The sequence below is a fragment of the Notolabrus celidotus genome, chromosome 13 (assembly GCF_009762535.1).
Source record: "Notolabrus celidotus isolate fNotCel1 chromosome 13, fNotCel1.pri, whole genome shotgun sequence".
NCBI lineage: Eukaryota > Metazoa > Chordata > Actinopteri > Labriformes > Labridae > Notolabrus > Notolabrus celidotus.
The window spans coordinates 1,677,961-1,692,812 of NC_048284.1; the positions used below are offsets into that span (position 1 = coordinate 1,677,961).

Below are 14,852 nucleotides of genomic sequence, written 5' to 3' on the forward strand. Positions count from 1 at the left end.
GTGTAACATGGTACTGCAGTGACACTTTCTAAATTGCCCTCATCGTTCCTCCCTTACGTGTCTTTACCTTCTTGTGTTTCAGACGGCGTCTCCTCCCCACCTGGCAGGTTCTCCTCCTCGCCTCCCTGCACCTCCTCCTTCCTGTTGTCTCCTCCTTCTCCTCCTCCTCCTCCTCTCCCCTCCTCCCCCTCTGCTCCGGTCAGGATGTGAGCCGTGGAGTCTCCTCCTCCGGCCTCCCAGTGCAGGAGGCCGCTGATGAAGCCATTAGGCCGGCTGAGCTCGGCCCAGCGCTCCTCCACCTTCTCCCACTCCTCCCCCGTCTCCACCTTGATCGGCAGCCGGTCGAACTTGCTGGCTTGTTGGGGGCGGGGCTCCTCCTGCGCCTGGTGCTCCTCTTTTACTTCCACCTCCTCTTTGACCACAGGGCGCTCCTTGTCCTCCTCAGGTGTAGCTGTGAGCATTGGCTCCTCCTCTTCTGGCCTCCTCTGCTCCTCTGATTGGCCGTCAGACTCAGAGGAGGCAGCTGGCTCCTCCCCCTCCTCCTCCTCCTCTTCCTGAAGGAGGTGAGTCAGAGGTTTCAGCAGGGTCTTCTGGCCCCCCGTCCCCAACTCATACTCCTCCAGAATACCGAAGATCTTGAGTAGGCAGCGGCGGTAATACTCGACCACGAGCTCCAGGAAACCGGGCAGCTGCAGGAGGAGAGGAGGAGGTCATGTGACCGATGATCAGGATTAATAATCAACATTTAAAGATCATAAAGTCTCTGATAGATCGAGTGAACCGGTCTGACCTGAGTGAGGCTGAAGGATCCCACGGTGCTGTCGTCGTACAGCAGGATGTTTATCGTGTCCAGAGCCCAGCTGCACTCCGCCAACAGCCCGGACTTCAGTGACATCATCACTCGCCACGCCTCTGGAGTTCCTGATTGGACAGAGAGGTGGTTAATGTCTGAGACCGGGAGTCTGATGTGTGTTCTTGTGTGTGTTAGTTCTTACCCGTGTCCTTGGAGGTGAGGCGGCGCCGTGCCTTCAGTTTGGGGGGCGTGGCCTCCACAGAGCCGGGCGGGAAGTTGATATCTCTGTGCATGAGGTGAAGGCTCTGAGAGGAGAAGGGGCCCGGGGGGACGCCTGAGTGACCTGGCTTCTTCATGGAGGGCATGTAGGGGGTGCTGTTGGGGGACAGAGAGCCCAACACGGGCCGGGGGAAGGAGGAGGGGCTGTGAGAGCGACTCACGTGGTTAGGGATGGTGGGCGGCGCGGCCTGGAAGGAAGAGGACGGCTGTCTGGAGGTCAGGGGGATCATGGAGGGGGAGGAAGAGGAGTGGGGGGGGTAAGGTGGCTGCCGCTGGCCTGCATGACTTGGGGGCCACTGGCCGTCCTGGGGCTGGGGGGCCCGGCCCTCCTGATCCTCCCCTCGGCCCATGCCGCCGGGGTAGGGCGGCCCCTGCCGGTTGTAAGAGTAACCCATGTCGTTTCTGGGGTGCCACATGTTGGCTTGCGGACCCTCGGACACCGATGGCGGTCCAGAGCCCATCATGCCGTGTTGTGGGGGCCCCGGACGGTCCCTTGGATACGGATACGGGTACTGGCCCTGGACAGGCCGCCTCTCAGGGCCCATAAAGCCGGCTCCTCCTCCTCCTCCTCCTCCTCCTCCACCTCCTCCTCCTCCTCCTCCTCCTCCGCTGTAAGGGCCGAACATGTCGGACTGCTGAGAGCTGAACGTCTGCCCGCCAAACGCTTCTCCTTCATGACGCTTCGCCGGAGGATACAGAGTCTCCATCGGACGCTTGTAGCCCTACAAACACACACACACACACACACACACACACACACACACAGACACACACACACACACACACACACACACACACACACACACACACACACACACACACACCTGATACATCTGCTGCACGGCTAACCAATCACAGAGCTCCCTCTCATGTTTTCTACCTAGTAACAATCAAAACTGCGACTCTGATTCAGCTGTGTTGAATATTTGATATAAGACTCTGAGCGCTCACCTGCTGCTGCTGCTGCTGGGGGTACAGGGTCTGATGGGAACCGTAGGCCATGCTGGGAGGAAACTGCTGCCCGTACCCATCATGTCCGTGCCTGCAGAGAGAGCAGAGAAACTTTATTTAAACACTGCTCACAGACAAACATTAGAGTCATCTCTCCCTCTCATCCTCCCGTCACCTCTGCGGGGGAAATCTGTTGGCGGGGTACATGCCGGCCTCGTTTCCAGATGGACCCATGCTGTTCTGACCACCAGGGGTCGCCATGCCTCCTTCTGGCCCCATCACATGATCCGACCTGCGGGACAGAAAAGGAGGTCACTGACTAAACATACTGTGTTTATGCACATCTTTATATTTAATGCTGCAGACACAACTTCTCAAACACTGACTCAGCGGTCTCTTACCTCCTCTCGAAGCCCGGACCGTAAGGAAACTGGGGTCTGGGGCCCATGCCTGTCAGGGGCCCTGGTGGCGGACCCCCACGGGGGTACATGTCCTGCATGGCACCACTGGGAATCTGACCTGGTCCGAAGGCTTCACCAGGCCCAGGACCTGGAGAGGTGAAGACATGTCAGTTATTGTGGCTACATGTCAAATTCTAAAGAAGCTGGGACTCTGTGTTTAATGCAGTGACTTCCACTACAGAGTCATGTCTGTGTTTAATGCAGTGACTTCCACTACAGAGTCATGTCTGTTTTTAATGCAGTGACTTCCACTACAGAGTCATGTCTGTTTTTAATGCAGTGACTTCCACTACAGAGTCATGTCTGTTTTTAATGCAGTGACTTCCACTACAGAGTCATGTCTGTTTTTAATGCAGTGACTTCCACTACAGAGTCATGTCTGTTTTTAATGCAGTGACTTCCACTACAGAGACATGTCTGTTTATAATGCAGTGACTTCCACTACAGAGACATGTCTGTTTATAATGCAGTGACTTCCACTACAGAGTCATGTCTGTTTGTAATATGTTGTCTCTGCACTGTTTTTTATTAATAGGATAGTAGGATAATAGGACATAGGATTGAGATGATTTCCAACTTTCTTGAATTGGGGTTATATATTTTCTTGTAATCATGGAGTCATTAAATGTGTTTTTTCTCCTCGTGATATTCAGCTTATGATCATCTGGGTGGAAGAAAATTGTAAAACTGAGGGAGGGTTGTGCAAAATGCTCAGTGGTGATGAAATGAGGGTGCAATGCAAGCTCATTACAGCCCTGGTTCGTACCACCAGGGGGCAGCAGAGCACTGAGACAGAACTGTGACACACTCCAATCTAACCCCGTCCTCATGACTCAGATCTGTTCCCTCAGTTTGAAGTAACTGATTTAGTAAAACTTAAAGGCAGTGAATATAAAAAGTGACCTCATTGCCTCCTCACCTTTCCTCGCTCCTCCGTAGGGATCCTTGTTGTCATACTGCATCCTCATTGATGCATCTGTTGGACCTCCTCCTCCTCCTCCCTGCTGGTAGGGGGCGCCGCCGGGTCCTGGTCCTCGCTTGTTGTGGAAGCTTTGGTCACTGCCGTCAGCGAACGGGTCCTGGACGCTCACTCCCAACATATTCCTGAGGGAAAACCCAGCAGGAGGTGAGGACAGGAAATGAAAAACGGACTGGCTGCAGTATAGGTCATAAGCCCCGCCTCCTCCATGTAAGCAGATGGAACATGGGTTAAACTTTAAAATCAAAATACAGGTCAAATGTTTCTGAAACATGGTTTCGGTCATTAAAGTTAGTTATTATCATGATGATTTATGTCACAGTGTTTGTTCTTCTTCATTAAATATTAGATTTGAAGATTCTGAGCTGCCGTAGACGTCCTCCTGCTGCGGACGATCAGACTCCAGCTGATACGGACGTGCTGGACTCCAGCAGCAACAGCTACTACTACTCGTCTCATCACTATCACCGCTCCCTCTCTCTCTTATTCTCCTCTATCCCTCTTTCCAGACCCAACAAGGTCTCAGCAGATGTGTATCTAACATGAGTCTGGTCCTGCTGGAGGTTTCTGCCTGTTAAAGGAAGTTTGCCCATGCCACTGTAACTTGCTAAATACTGCGAGGTGCAATGCTCATGGTGGATTAAGGTGGAGTAAGACTGAGTCTTACCCTGTCTTGGGGGCAAACCTGGGACGCCAGCTACTGCAATGGAGTCCTGTTCGGGCTACCCAGCAATGCCCTGGACAGACTCCAATACGTGCAGAACTCAGCTGCCAGGGTTCTCACGCACACCAAGCCCTGGCAGCACATCACCCCCACTCTCATTCACCTCCATTGGCTCCCTGTAAAGTACCACGTCACCTATAAGCTCCTCCTCCTCACCTATAAATCCCTGCATGCCCTCGCCCCCCCCAATACCTGGCTGACCTCCTCCACCAACACACTCCATCCTGGAACCTAAGGTCTTTGGATCTGGGTCTCCTCTCCATTCCCCAGACTAAGCTGCAGACCTTTGGGGACAGAGCCTTCAGTGTGGCGGCCCCTACTCTGTGGAACTCTCTCCCTCTCGACACCCGCAGCGCCCCAACCCTGGACCAGTTTAAGAAAGCAGTCAAAACTCACCTTTTCCTCAAGGCCTTTCCCCGTTAGATATCCCCCCCCTACCTGACCCTGTGAAGCCACCTTGGGTTTCTTGAAAGGCGCTATACAAATATCAGTTATTATTATCAGGTGTCGCCGTTGAGCCCTGCAGAGGTGTCAACAAAATACCAATGAAGGAGGGTGCCCACCTGAAGACCCCTACCCCACTCAACACCAAGTGCTGATTGACCATAAGGGATTGTACTACCAAGTCCTATGTGCTCAACTTTGTTACACAAGACTGAGCTGTCTGTTTTAGTCTCTTAAAAAGGAAAGATCTGTCAACAACTTTTGGATTCAGAGTGCACCAAACATCAGAGATTACACTCCATGAAAACATCCCCTCTCCTACCTGTTTCCAGGCTGGGGTCCCATCTGGCTGTGCGGCGTGGAGGCAGGGGTCGGCGGCTTCAGGTCCCCGGGGGGCTCGGTCAGGGAGCTGCTGCTGGACTGAGGCGTGTTGGGGCCCTGCAGGGAGCCCGAGTTGGCTGTAGAGATACAGTCAAGACAGAAAACCTGCTGAGAACAAGGGTCACATGTCATCATGAAACGTCACACTGGACCAAACAGAGGCGGACCAGCATGGACCGGCTGGGAGAGGCTGCTTCAGACCAGACCAGGTTTAGGACTAATGGGGTCCAACCTGTGCTGCAGATGTAGGAGTTTTAAAATGTTTTAAAGTCTAAAAATTTTTAGACTTTATGTTCGACATTGTCTCTCAGTCTTCTTGTAGTTACTTTGTTCGGTCTTTGCAGGGCAGTGTTGTATAAACACGAGAGAGAGAGGGAGAGAGAGAGAGAGAGAGAGAGAGAGAGAGAGAGAGAGAGAGAGAGAGAGAGAGAGAGAGAGACAGAGAGAGAGGGAGAGAGAGAGAGAGAGAGAGAGAGACAGAGAGAGACAGAGAGAGAGAGACAGAGAGAGAGGCATCGTGGGAAATTAGGTCAGATTGAGGTCACTGATGTTTACATTCGCACACCCCTCCCCCACCTGACAGCTCACTCTGCTCTCCTGTTACATAACCACGAGTGTGAGTGTGTGTGTGTGTGTGTGTGTGTGTGCCGAGTGTGTGTGTGTGTGTGTGTGTACAGTCACACTCTGGGATCATCTCAGCCTCCGTTCACACACTTATCTCTCCGGGACGGGGACCAGGCTTCTTCCTTCACAACACTCGGATTCCTCACCTGGGGAAGGAGGCTGGATCTTGGCCTGCAGCGACGGAGCTTTCTTGGTGGCCCCCGGGATCTCGAGCGGAGGCTCCTCCCCTCGCTCCACCTTACACTCGTAGGCGAACAGGTACTGGATGTACTGCTTCTTCAGAGAGCTGGCCGCGCTGCTGGACGTCCCCACGTTCAACCGAGACGACAACTCCCTCCATTTTTTATTCTTACTCACCTGAAGAGGAGGAAGAGGAGAGTGATCAAACCTACCCGGGCATATAGGGAGTGATTCTTTCCTTTTTAAAGACACTTTTTGGGCTCTTCTTGGAGATCAACAACAAAGACTCTGATGTCTCCTTTAGCCCTGACCTACAAATCTCTTAATGATCAGACACCTTCATATCTTAAAGAGCTCATAGTGTCCTATTACCCCTCTAGAACTCTACGCTCCCAACATGCAGGCCTGCTCATCGTACCTGAAGTCTCTAAAAGTAGTATGGGAGGTAGAGCCTTCAGTTATCAGGCCCCTCTCCTTTGGAATCATCTACCAGTCAGGGTCCGGGAGGCAGACACCCTCTCTACTTTTAAGAGTAGGCTTCAAACTTTCCTTTTTGATAAAGCTTATAGTTAGAGCTGGATCAGGCTTGGACCAGGTCTTAGTTATGCTGCTATAGGCTTAGACTGACACACTGGGATCCTGTCTTTCCCTCTCTCTCCTCTCTCTGCCTGTCTCTCACTTTAACTCTTCCTGTCCCATTAAAGTTACTAACCATAGACCTTTCTGGAGTCCCCGAGCTCCCTTGTCTCGTAGGTTCCTCTGGATCTCTGCTGCTGTGGACGTGGTCCAGACTCCAGCTGCTACAACTACTACTATCCGTCTCCCCACTATCATCTCTCTCTCTCTTCATCTCCCTCTATCCCTCTCTCCAACACGGTCTCAGCAGATGTGTGTCTAACATGAGTCTGGTCCTGCTGGAGGTTTCTTGCCTGTTAAAGGAAGTTTGTCCTTGCCACTGTAACTTGCTAAATACTGTGAGGTGTAATGCTCATGGTGGATTAAGATGAGATCAGACTGAGTCCGGTCTGTAAGATGGGACTGGATCTTAGAGTACGGTCTAGACCGGCTTTGTTTAGAAAGAGTCTGAGGAGAACGTTTGTTGTGATTTGGCGTTATACAGATAAAGATTGATTGATTTATATATCCATTTCCATATTTTCAAGACAAAAGTGCCACAAATTCAACAGTTTCTGTATTTCAGACGTGTCAGATTTCTTTTCTTTGTTGTGACAGGAACTTGAATGTTTGTGTTTGGACTGTTGGTTGAACAAAAAGGACGTTTGACAGGCACTTCACAATTATTAAATAGATTAAATGTGGTTCAAACTGATAGAAATGTATTCAAAGGCTGCAGGATGAGTAAAAACAAAGATCTGAACCCATTCCTCACCATGGCCAGTCCTCCGATCTCCCTGACAGACAGGTAGAGTCTGCACAGGTCCAGAGGCTTCTTCCCGACGGCAGGCAGGTTAGGGACAGGTGTCCCCCTCTCCTCCATGAAGGACAGAAACCGGTCCACCCACATCCTCCTCTCTGGCTCAGAGCCCATCTCGTACAAACAGGTGATCTTCTGGTTGGTCATGGTAGCCGCGCTGGGCTTCTGGAGACACCGGGACACGCAGGCCAGAATCAGAGAATAACCGCACAACAAAAACAAGCCACAATAAAGAAACGAGGACTGGATCTAACCAGCTGTGGAACATTAGGTGCGAGTTCCAGGGTCTTTTAGAACTAAAAGGTTCCTGTGCCCCCATTGTGTTTCGACCGCAGGCTGAAGTCCCAGGTACATTGTACAAATTAAAATAAAGTAAATGCACTACACCACCAGACCAGTAGAGGGCAGTAAAACAAAGAGGAATGCCATTCATCACAAATGACACCATAGAAGCAGACGGACAGGCAGGTATCATTATGAGCAACATAACAGTTAGCCTGTTAGCATGAAGAGACTCAGCTGGTCTGTTTTAGATGGTGCTATATTTCATCACAGATGGATTCACTGAATCAACAAGTGAGAGGAGATAAGAGCGAGTAGCAAAGACGTTTCAACACGGCTTTAAAATCCTTTTGAACTCAAAAAGCCGTGGTAGAGATCGCCCGGTGTTCTGGTTTAAACAGCGACCCTGTTAACTGGAGACTCTCAGCCGGATGCATCCCTCATAAACGTCTTTAGACGATCATTAAATATCTGATGAGGATATTTAGAAATCTTAATAAAAACTAAACTAGTTTGCATTCCCAGGAACTCCCTCTGTGTTTCAACAGCTGTGTAAACTCCACAAACACTGACTCGTCACAGATGGAAAAAACAATGACTGTGAATGGTTTTTGGAAAAAAATGAATAAAAATTTGAAAAAAAAATTTGAAAAAAAATTTGATCAAAACATTTTGAGAAAAAAATTTGAGAAAAAAAAATTTTGACAAAAAAAAATTTGACAAAAAAAAATTTGACAAATGTTTTGACCCAAAAAAATTTGACAAAAAAAATTTTTGACATTTTTTTTGGACAAAATTTTTTTTGGGACAAAAATTCTTTTTTGAAAAAAAAATGACAAAAAAATTGACAAAAAAGTTGACCCTGTCGAAAAAATTAATTTTCCTCAAACTTGAAACTTGAAATTGTGCACCAAAAGCAGAAAAACATGAAAAAAAGTGAAAATGTTGTGCCTGCGGTTAAAGACATGGAAAAAGCAACGAATTAATCAACACAAACACTGACACTTTCAGCTGAAGGTCTCCAGTTTACAGGGTCACTTTTAAAACCGGAACACCTGGAGGACAGACGCATTCACGGTGGGCTGAGAGAAGACTACTGTTACAAGCTGCTAAATCAAGAGAATCACAGCTTCTTCTTTTGAAAAGTACACACACATACAAAAAAGATAGAACAAATAAAAACTAATGAAAGAAAGAGAAATCAAGTGAATCACAGATGTGTGTGATGTTATTGTGGACGGAGGGCGGAATAAAAACACTGCGGTTAATCTACCAATCAGACACGTTCAGCATTGCAGACCCCGCCCCCAGAAAATCCCGGGACCTTTGAAAAGTACTACCCCCCTAGCAGGGGCTTTTTAGGGGGGAGATTATCTACCCCTGAACTAAATTTAGACCCTGGGTCCGCCGGTCGAAACACATGTAGTTCCGAGGTGAAGTTCCTCCGGTCGAAAAACGCCTCATTTTAAGACTTCGGCACTAATCAAATCCACAAGAACCAATTCAAAAGATTCTGGCTTGAAAACGATTCTCTGATAACGTTGATCTTGTTGGCAGTAAAGTTAATACATTTGACTGATAAACCATTGAACTGTCCAATAACATCAGGCTTCAGGGTCACACATCATACGCTCCTCAATCTTTTGTTTTTCAGGCGATCGTGCAAAGAAACAAGTCATGGGAAAGTAGGCACACATTCAGAAATCTAATCCTCCCACTGATGGAGGTACGGTACAGTTATGAACAGGATCATGATTTGACTCTTACACAAACAAGTAAAAGAATAAATGTACGTACTCGTTTTGGTGTTTTTGGACTTACAGGGCTTGTCGACGTCCTTGGCCAGGCGGGGCTGCTGATGCTATCGCTGTCCTCCCCGTGATAGGAGGACAGGCTAGCAGAGCTGGGGGACATGGGGGATGGGGTGAGGGGCTTGGACACACCCTGAGAGCCGTACCCGTCCTGTGATACAAAAACACAGCAGAGTCTTGTGGTGAGGAGAGAGAGAGACATGCATGGACGGCTTCCTGGAGGGACTACAAGCCGAGCTGCTGCTCATGTCAGCTCAGCTTGCAGTGTAATCATGTCTTTGTTTAAGGTCCTGAGGGTTTAAGGGAAGCCACGTTCTCCAAAAAGGTCTTGAACTTAAAAATTCAGTCTCAGTTTTTGTCAAACTGTAGGCAGAATGTATTTTCTTTCACACAGCTGTTTTTATTTAAGGCCTTTCACAGATATCAGATTTAAATGTGAGATTGGCGGATAATTTCGGAAACAGAATCTGTGTTGGAAAGGAAAATATTCCCAGTCCTTTCTCCAAAATATGTCAAAGGAAACCGGAGGAGTTTTTATTAATTAGAACAGCCCGATGAAATTCTACGCTTAAAAGTTTCCGCCCTTTTCAACAGTGACATGACATGAAGAGAAACAACCTGCAGAGTGTCAAACTAGGAGCAAACTGCTTCAGCTCAAAACAAAACGCGGCAGGAATTAGAAGCGACGGAGTCTCTGAGGAGCGACGGCGAGCTGCCGTAACTCTGCGACACAAAGCAGCCAGTTCTCATCAAGCCAACCCGAGTCAAAGCACACGACGAAGACGAGTCGTCTCAGGTACTGAACGCCACATCCACATCCTACACAGATCTATGATCAAGGCCAACTCCTCACTGTGGGATAATGAGGAGAGGCAAGTCAGAGGAGAGCAACGAGGATTTCAAAACTCTGCAGCTGCCGAGCTGAGAGTGAACTTAACAAGTGCAGAAAAACAAGATAAAACAAACTGGAGAAGAAGGAACCTCCAAAGAAGAAGAAGCAGCGACTGAGGGAACTCCAGCTCCTGTTGGCAGGAACGGCTTATTTTGGGTTGTCTGTAACACTCCTACAACTAGCGGATCCCAGATTAAATCCTGACAGGTGTGACGAACACCATGCTGCTGAAAACAAACTGATCAACACAAAAAACACCCAGCACCAGGGAATCATTCCTGATGAAACATCTCCTGCCTGGAACTAACTGACTGAACTAAGACGTTGACATGTCAGTGTGATTGTTGCTCACAGAGTCTGAGGGATGATGTTTTCTGATTCTAGCAGTCTGGGAGAGAGTAGAGGACTTTCTGTTCGCTGGAAGGAGCTTCTTACAAAGTCAACAACCTGCTGTCCTGAAGAAGTTCAAGCATCTTTGAATAGAGAAGGACACCAAGCTGGAGCCATCATTATGTTTTCTCCAATAAAATGACTCCAAGTAAGAGCCATCATTATGTTTTCTCCAATAAAAGGAGAGCAAGCAGGATACAGTCATTTTTTTCTCCACTAGAGGGACAAAGTGGGGGCCTAATTTGTTTTCACTACTAAAAGGACCAAGCAAGAGCTAGCATTGTGTTTTCTCCACTAGAATTTCACCAAGCTTTAGCAATCCCTGTGTTTTCTCTACTAAAAGGACACCAGGCAGTAGTATTCATGGTGTTTTCTCTACTAAGACACTAAGCAGGAGCCATCATCATGTTTTCTCCTCTAGAAGGATACCAGGCTGGAGCCCTAATGGGGTTTCTCTACTGGAAGGACATCAAGAAGAAGCCATAATTATGTTTTCTCTACTAGAAGGACACTAAAACTGGACCCATCATGATGTTTTCTCCACTTGAAGGACACCAAGCTATACCCAACATTGTGTTTTCTCTACTAGAAGGACACCAGGCTGGAGCTCTAATGGGCTTTCTCTACTAAGACACCAAGCAGGAGACAGTCATTGGAGTTTCTCCACTAGAAGGATACCAGGCTGGAGCTCTAATGGGTTTTCTCTACTAGAAGGACACCAAGAAGGAGACAGTCATTGTTTTCTCCACTAGAGGGATACAAAGTGGAGGGCCAAATTGGTTTTCACTACAAAAAGGACCAAGCAAGACCCTTCATTGTGTTTTCTCTGCTATAAGGACACCAAGCAGGAGCCTTATGTGTTTCCTTTATTAAAGCACACTAAGAGGGAGCCTATATTGTGCTTTCTCTACTAGAAGGACATCAAGCAGGAGCCATCATTGTGTTTTCTCCACTAGAAGGATACCAGGCTGGAGCCCTAATGGCTTTTCTCAGCTAGAAGGACACCAGGAAGGAGTCATAATTATTTTTCTCCACAAGCTGCAGAGCAAGCAATAGCCTTAATTGTGTTTTCTCCACTTGAAAGATACCAAGCAAGGACGATCATTGGGTTTTCTCTACTAGGACACCAAGCAATCCTTATCATTGTCCTCCCCATTTTCTCCACTGAAGAGGTAGACTAAATGGACCATACATTTTCTCTACTGGGAGGATAACCAGCAGGGCTCCTTCATTACATTCCCTAGTTGGAAGGGCATCTTTATTGCACAACATTTTATTTTCTCCACTGAAGGACACTCAATTTATTTATACAAATTGTAAGTTAAGGTTTCCCTTCTCTAAGGCTGAAATACATTTACACCCTGCATCTCTGCATAAATGATCACTGCTCATCTAAAGTAGGGGCTAGGGTGACTGGCCGTGCAAAAACTCTCAGTAAACAGTTAAAGGAAAAAAAACACACCTTAGGTTTGAGAGGTTCAGAAACAGGACAGATGCCATCTTTGATAAGCTCCACTCTCTGTTTGACATCTGGATGGGCGCCCATCCCGTCCACTGACATCATCATGGGACCTGAGAGAGAAATCATGAGGTTATTCAGAAATAAAACTCAATCAATGATGGAAAAGCAGTCACCAAAGTACTCTGACAGGCATTTGGATCTGTGTGCCTACCTGAGGGATGGTTGTAGGGAGGTCCCTGTGGGGTCATCCTCCCGGAGTTGCCGCCTGGTTGCTGGCTGTACGGACCTCCAGGCCCTCCAGGCCCTCCAGGCCCTCCAGGCCCTCCAGGCCCTCCAGGCCCTCCAGGACCTCCAGGCCCTCCAGGACCTCCAGGGCCCATTCCTCCCATTGGTGGCATTCCCATGTAGCTGCCCTGCCTGGACACCACAGAAGAAGAAAGGTTTTTATCATCATCAGTTATGATCAAACTGTTGAGACTGCAGCTTTCATGCAGGAGGTTAATTTGAGGTAAAAGAAGAGGAACATTTGTGTCTCCAGGACCCGTGCAGTTAGAGACAAAGACACAGCTGAAACTCTTAGAGAAGAGAAAGAAGGATTTGTTATCGTCTCAGCTGGTCAGGTGGACTGAGCTCAGACTCCTACTTTAACTTTAAGAGGCTTGAAGCAGCTGTGGATGAAGAAAAGTTAGAGTTGTTTTCTCATGAAGACACATCAGCAGCAGCAGAACCTCTGAAGCCATGCAGGACAAAGTGTCAGGTTAGTAAAACATCCCATAGCCTCTCTGAATGCAGCAGAGCCTGACACCAACACACAACTTTCTGTTCTAATGCTTTGGAATTTTGAGCATCTGTCAGGCTCTGCTACCAAACCTACCCATAATGCTCTGAGGGGGTCTGCATGGTGGGCTGTGGCTGAGCATACGATCCCTGCTGTGAGTGGTGGGGAGGAGCGTGAGGATAGTGGTGAGGGTGAGAGGGGTGAGGTGTAGGAGAGGGAGCAGGCCGGCTCCCGGGCCAAGACTGGGTGTGGACGGCCGGTGAGCGAGCAAAGGGAGGCCTGGAGGAGGAAGAGGAGGAGGGATCGAGGGATGGGGGGAGAGGTAACAGAAACTGAGATTTGGTCCAGGGTTTTGACTTTCTGCAGCTTCAGACAGTAAAAAGAGAAGTTTGTTTTAAATCTCATCACTTCTGTTGTCAAAGCTCAGATATCAGAGCAGCCTTAAACACACCATCCCGTCCCAGAACTTTTTAACTGTATTATGAACTAAAAAAACAAGCAAACATGAAGAGAGCAGAGGTAGACCTTCATGGCCAAATTCCACCAGATCCGTGTCTGGTCCGTCTCCAATCCGTCACAGCACCGGATCTGATAGGTTTCTATTATAGTCAATGTGTTAACTTCCACTGGATCCGCTCAGTTGCATTCCGGCTGCATCTCTGATCTGCAAAACGCAACCAGTGGGTGTTGACGGACGAGCGAGCACGGAGCCGGACCGCAGAGGATCAGAGAGGGACCGGACACAGATCTGGTGGAAGTCCTGTGTCACTCTGTGATTAAGGAACGGCATCGTGAACACTCACCTCCCCGGGGCGCCTGTGGCAGACGTCGAGGATAACGAGGAGTTGGCACTCGGTCCGGCATTGGGTCCCACCTCGGGTAGTTTACGACCAGCGTTAGGCCCCGGAGGCCCCATGCCCTGCCCTGCAGACTGTGGCATGCCAGGGGAGGTGGGAGCCATGGCGCCCCCTCCTGCAGGGTATTGCCGACCTCCGGGTCCTGGTCCTGGACCGCGGCCTGCTGGCGTGGACGGACCCTGCCCGTGCATGGGACTGCTGGCGTTCAAACCCAAGCTGTTGGCTAAGCTGGAACCCTGGACAGGGGTGCTGTAGTTGGCACTGGGCGCTCCACCATAGTGGGGGGGCCGGGGGAAGTTACCTAGAGAGGAAGAGGAGGATTTCACGTGTTTAAGTTTCACCTTTGTGCAGTTATTGAAGTGTTTTTTTATTCCCAGGTCTCTGTGTTTACCTGGGGGTCCGTACTGGCCATATGAGCTAGCCTGCTGGTAGGAGCTGTGGTGCATGGGCCCCCCTGGTTGGGATTGAGGGGACATGGGTGCTGATTGCTGGGGCGCAAACTGAGGCCCCTGGGTGCTACGCTGCATGGAGGGAGGAAAACCTGAAGACAAGAGCAGACGAGAGAAGACAGATGATGAGCTGAAGTTGATTTATTTGTCTTTAAGAAGTATGATTCTGATGGGTCAGTACCTCTGTCCTGTATCATGGCAGACTGGGAAGGGTGAGGACCAACGTCTGATCCAGGACCAGGGACCTGAGGACCCAGCTGAGAGCCTGAGAGAGACAGATAGGGAGAGAGGAACTTGTTTACTCTACAAACTGTCCTAACAAAAGAAGCAGCTCTGAATAAATCTGGATCTCATCGTCCTACCTGGTCCACTGCTGGCGGGAGACATAGGTCCAGATCGTGATTGGTTGCTGGATCCAGCAGGGGACAGCGAGGGAGACGGGGAGGGTCCGGTCCGAGCTGGAGGGGGGAGTCGGGGTGACACATGAGGAGAGAAGGGGGAGCGGGCTGGCGTCCCCTGGTCGCCCTGAGCACTGCCGGATCCAGACGGCCCTGAACTCACCGCTGCCTCTGTGCCGGTGGGCAGGTCATCGATGGAGCCGGACAGATCCTGAAACAGACGACACATCGGCTGCTCAATGTGGACGTTCGTCATAAATCAATTATAGTGTGTGTGTTATT

At 49.3% G+C, this 14,852-nt stretch overlaps 1 protein-coding gene across 4 annotated transcripts in view; it reads right to left on the reverse strand.

Moving 5' to 3' along the window:
• arid1b (AT rich interactive domain 1B (SWI1-like)) overlaps window positions 1–14,852 on the reverse strand; it is a 41,998-nt gene that overhangs the window by 2,062 nt on the left and 25,084 nt on the right. For 2 of the 4 annotated variants that reach the window (XM_034699203.1, XM_034699205.1), the window contains 17 exons: window positions 14,535–14,781; window positions 14,354–14,437; window positions 14,115–14,264; window positions 13,670–14,024; window positions 12,300–12,505; window positions 12,089–12,198; window positions 9,331–9,495; window positions 7,207–7,416; window positions 5,783–5,993; window positions 4,954–5,089; window positions 3,404–3,588; window positions 2,425–2,572; window positions 2,199–2,315; window positions 2,024–2,114; window positions 996–1,794; window positions 791–921; window positions 68–689 (listed from right to left, as the gene is read on the reverse strand). In XM_034699203.1, coding sequence (XP_034555094.1) covers window positions 68–689; window positions 791–921; window positions 996–1,794; window positions 2,024–2,114; window positions 2,199–2,315; window positions 2,425–2,572; window positions 3,404–3,588; window positions 4,954–5,089; window positions 5,783–5,993; window positions 7,207–7,416; window positions 9,331–9,495; window positions 12,089–12,198; window positions 12,300–12,505; window positions 13,670–14,024; window positions 14,115–14,264; window positions 14,354–14,437; window positions 14,535–14,781 — 3,967 coding nt within the window. Of the gene's footprint in view, window positions 1–67; window positions 690–790; window positions 922–995; window positions 1,795–2,023; window positions 2,115–2,198; window positions 2,316–2,424; window positions 2,573–3,403; window positions 3,589–4,953; window positions 5,090–5,782; window positions 5,994–7,206; window positions 7,417–9,330; window positions 9,496–12,088; window positions 12,199–12,299; window positions 12,506–12,962; window positions 13,146–13,669; window positions 14,025–14,114; window positions 14,265–14,353; window positions 14,438–14,534; window positions 14,782–14,852 lie in introns of all 4 variants that reach the window. The other 2 variants (XM_034699204.1, XM_034699202.1) reach the window with 2 other exon arrangements.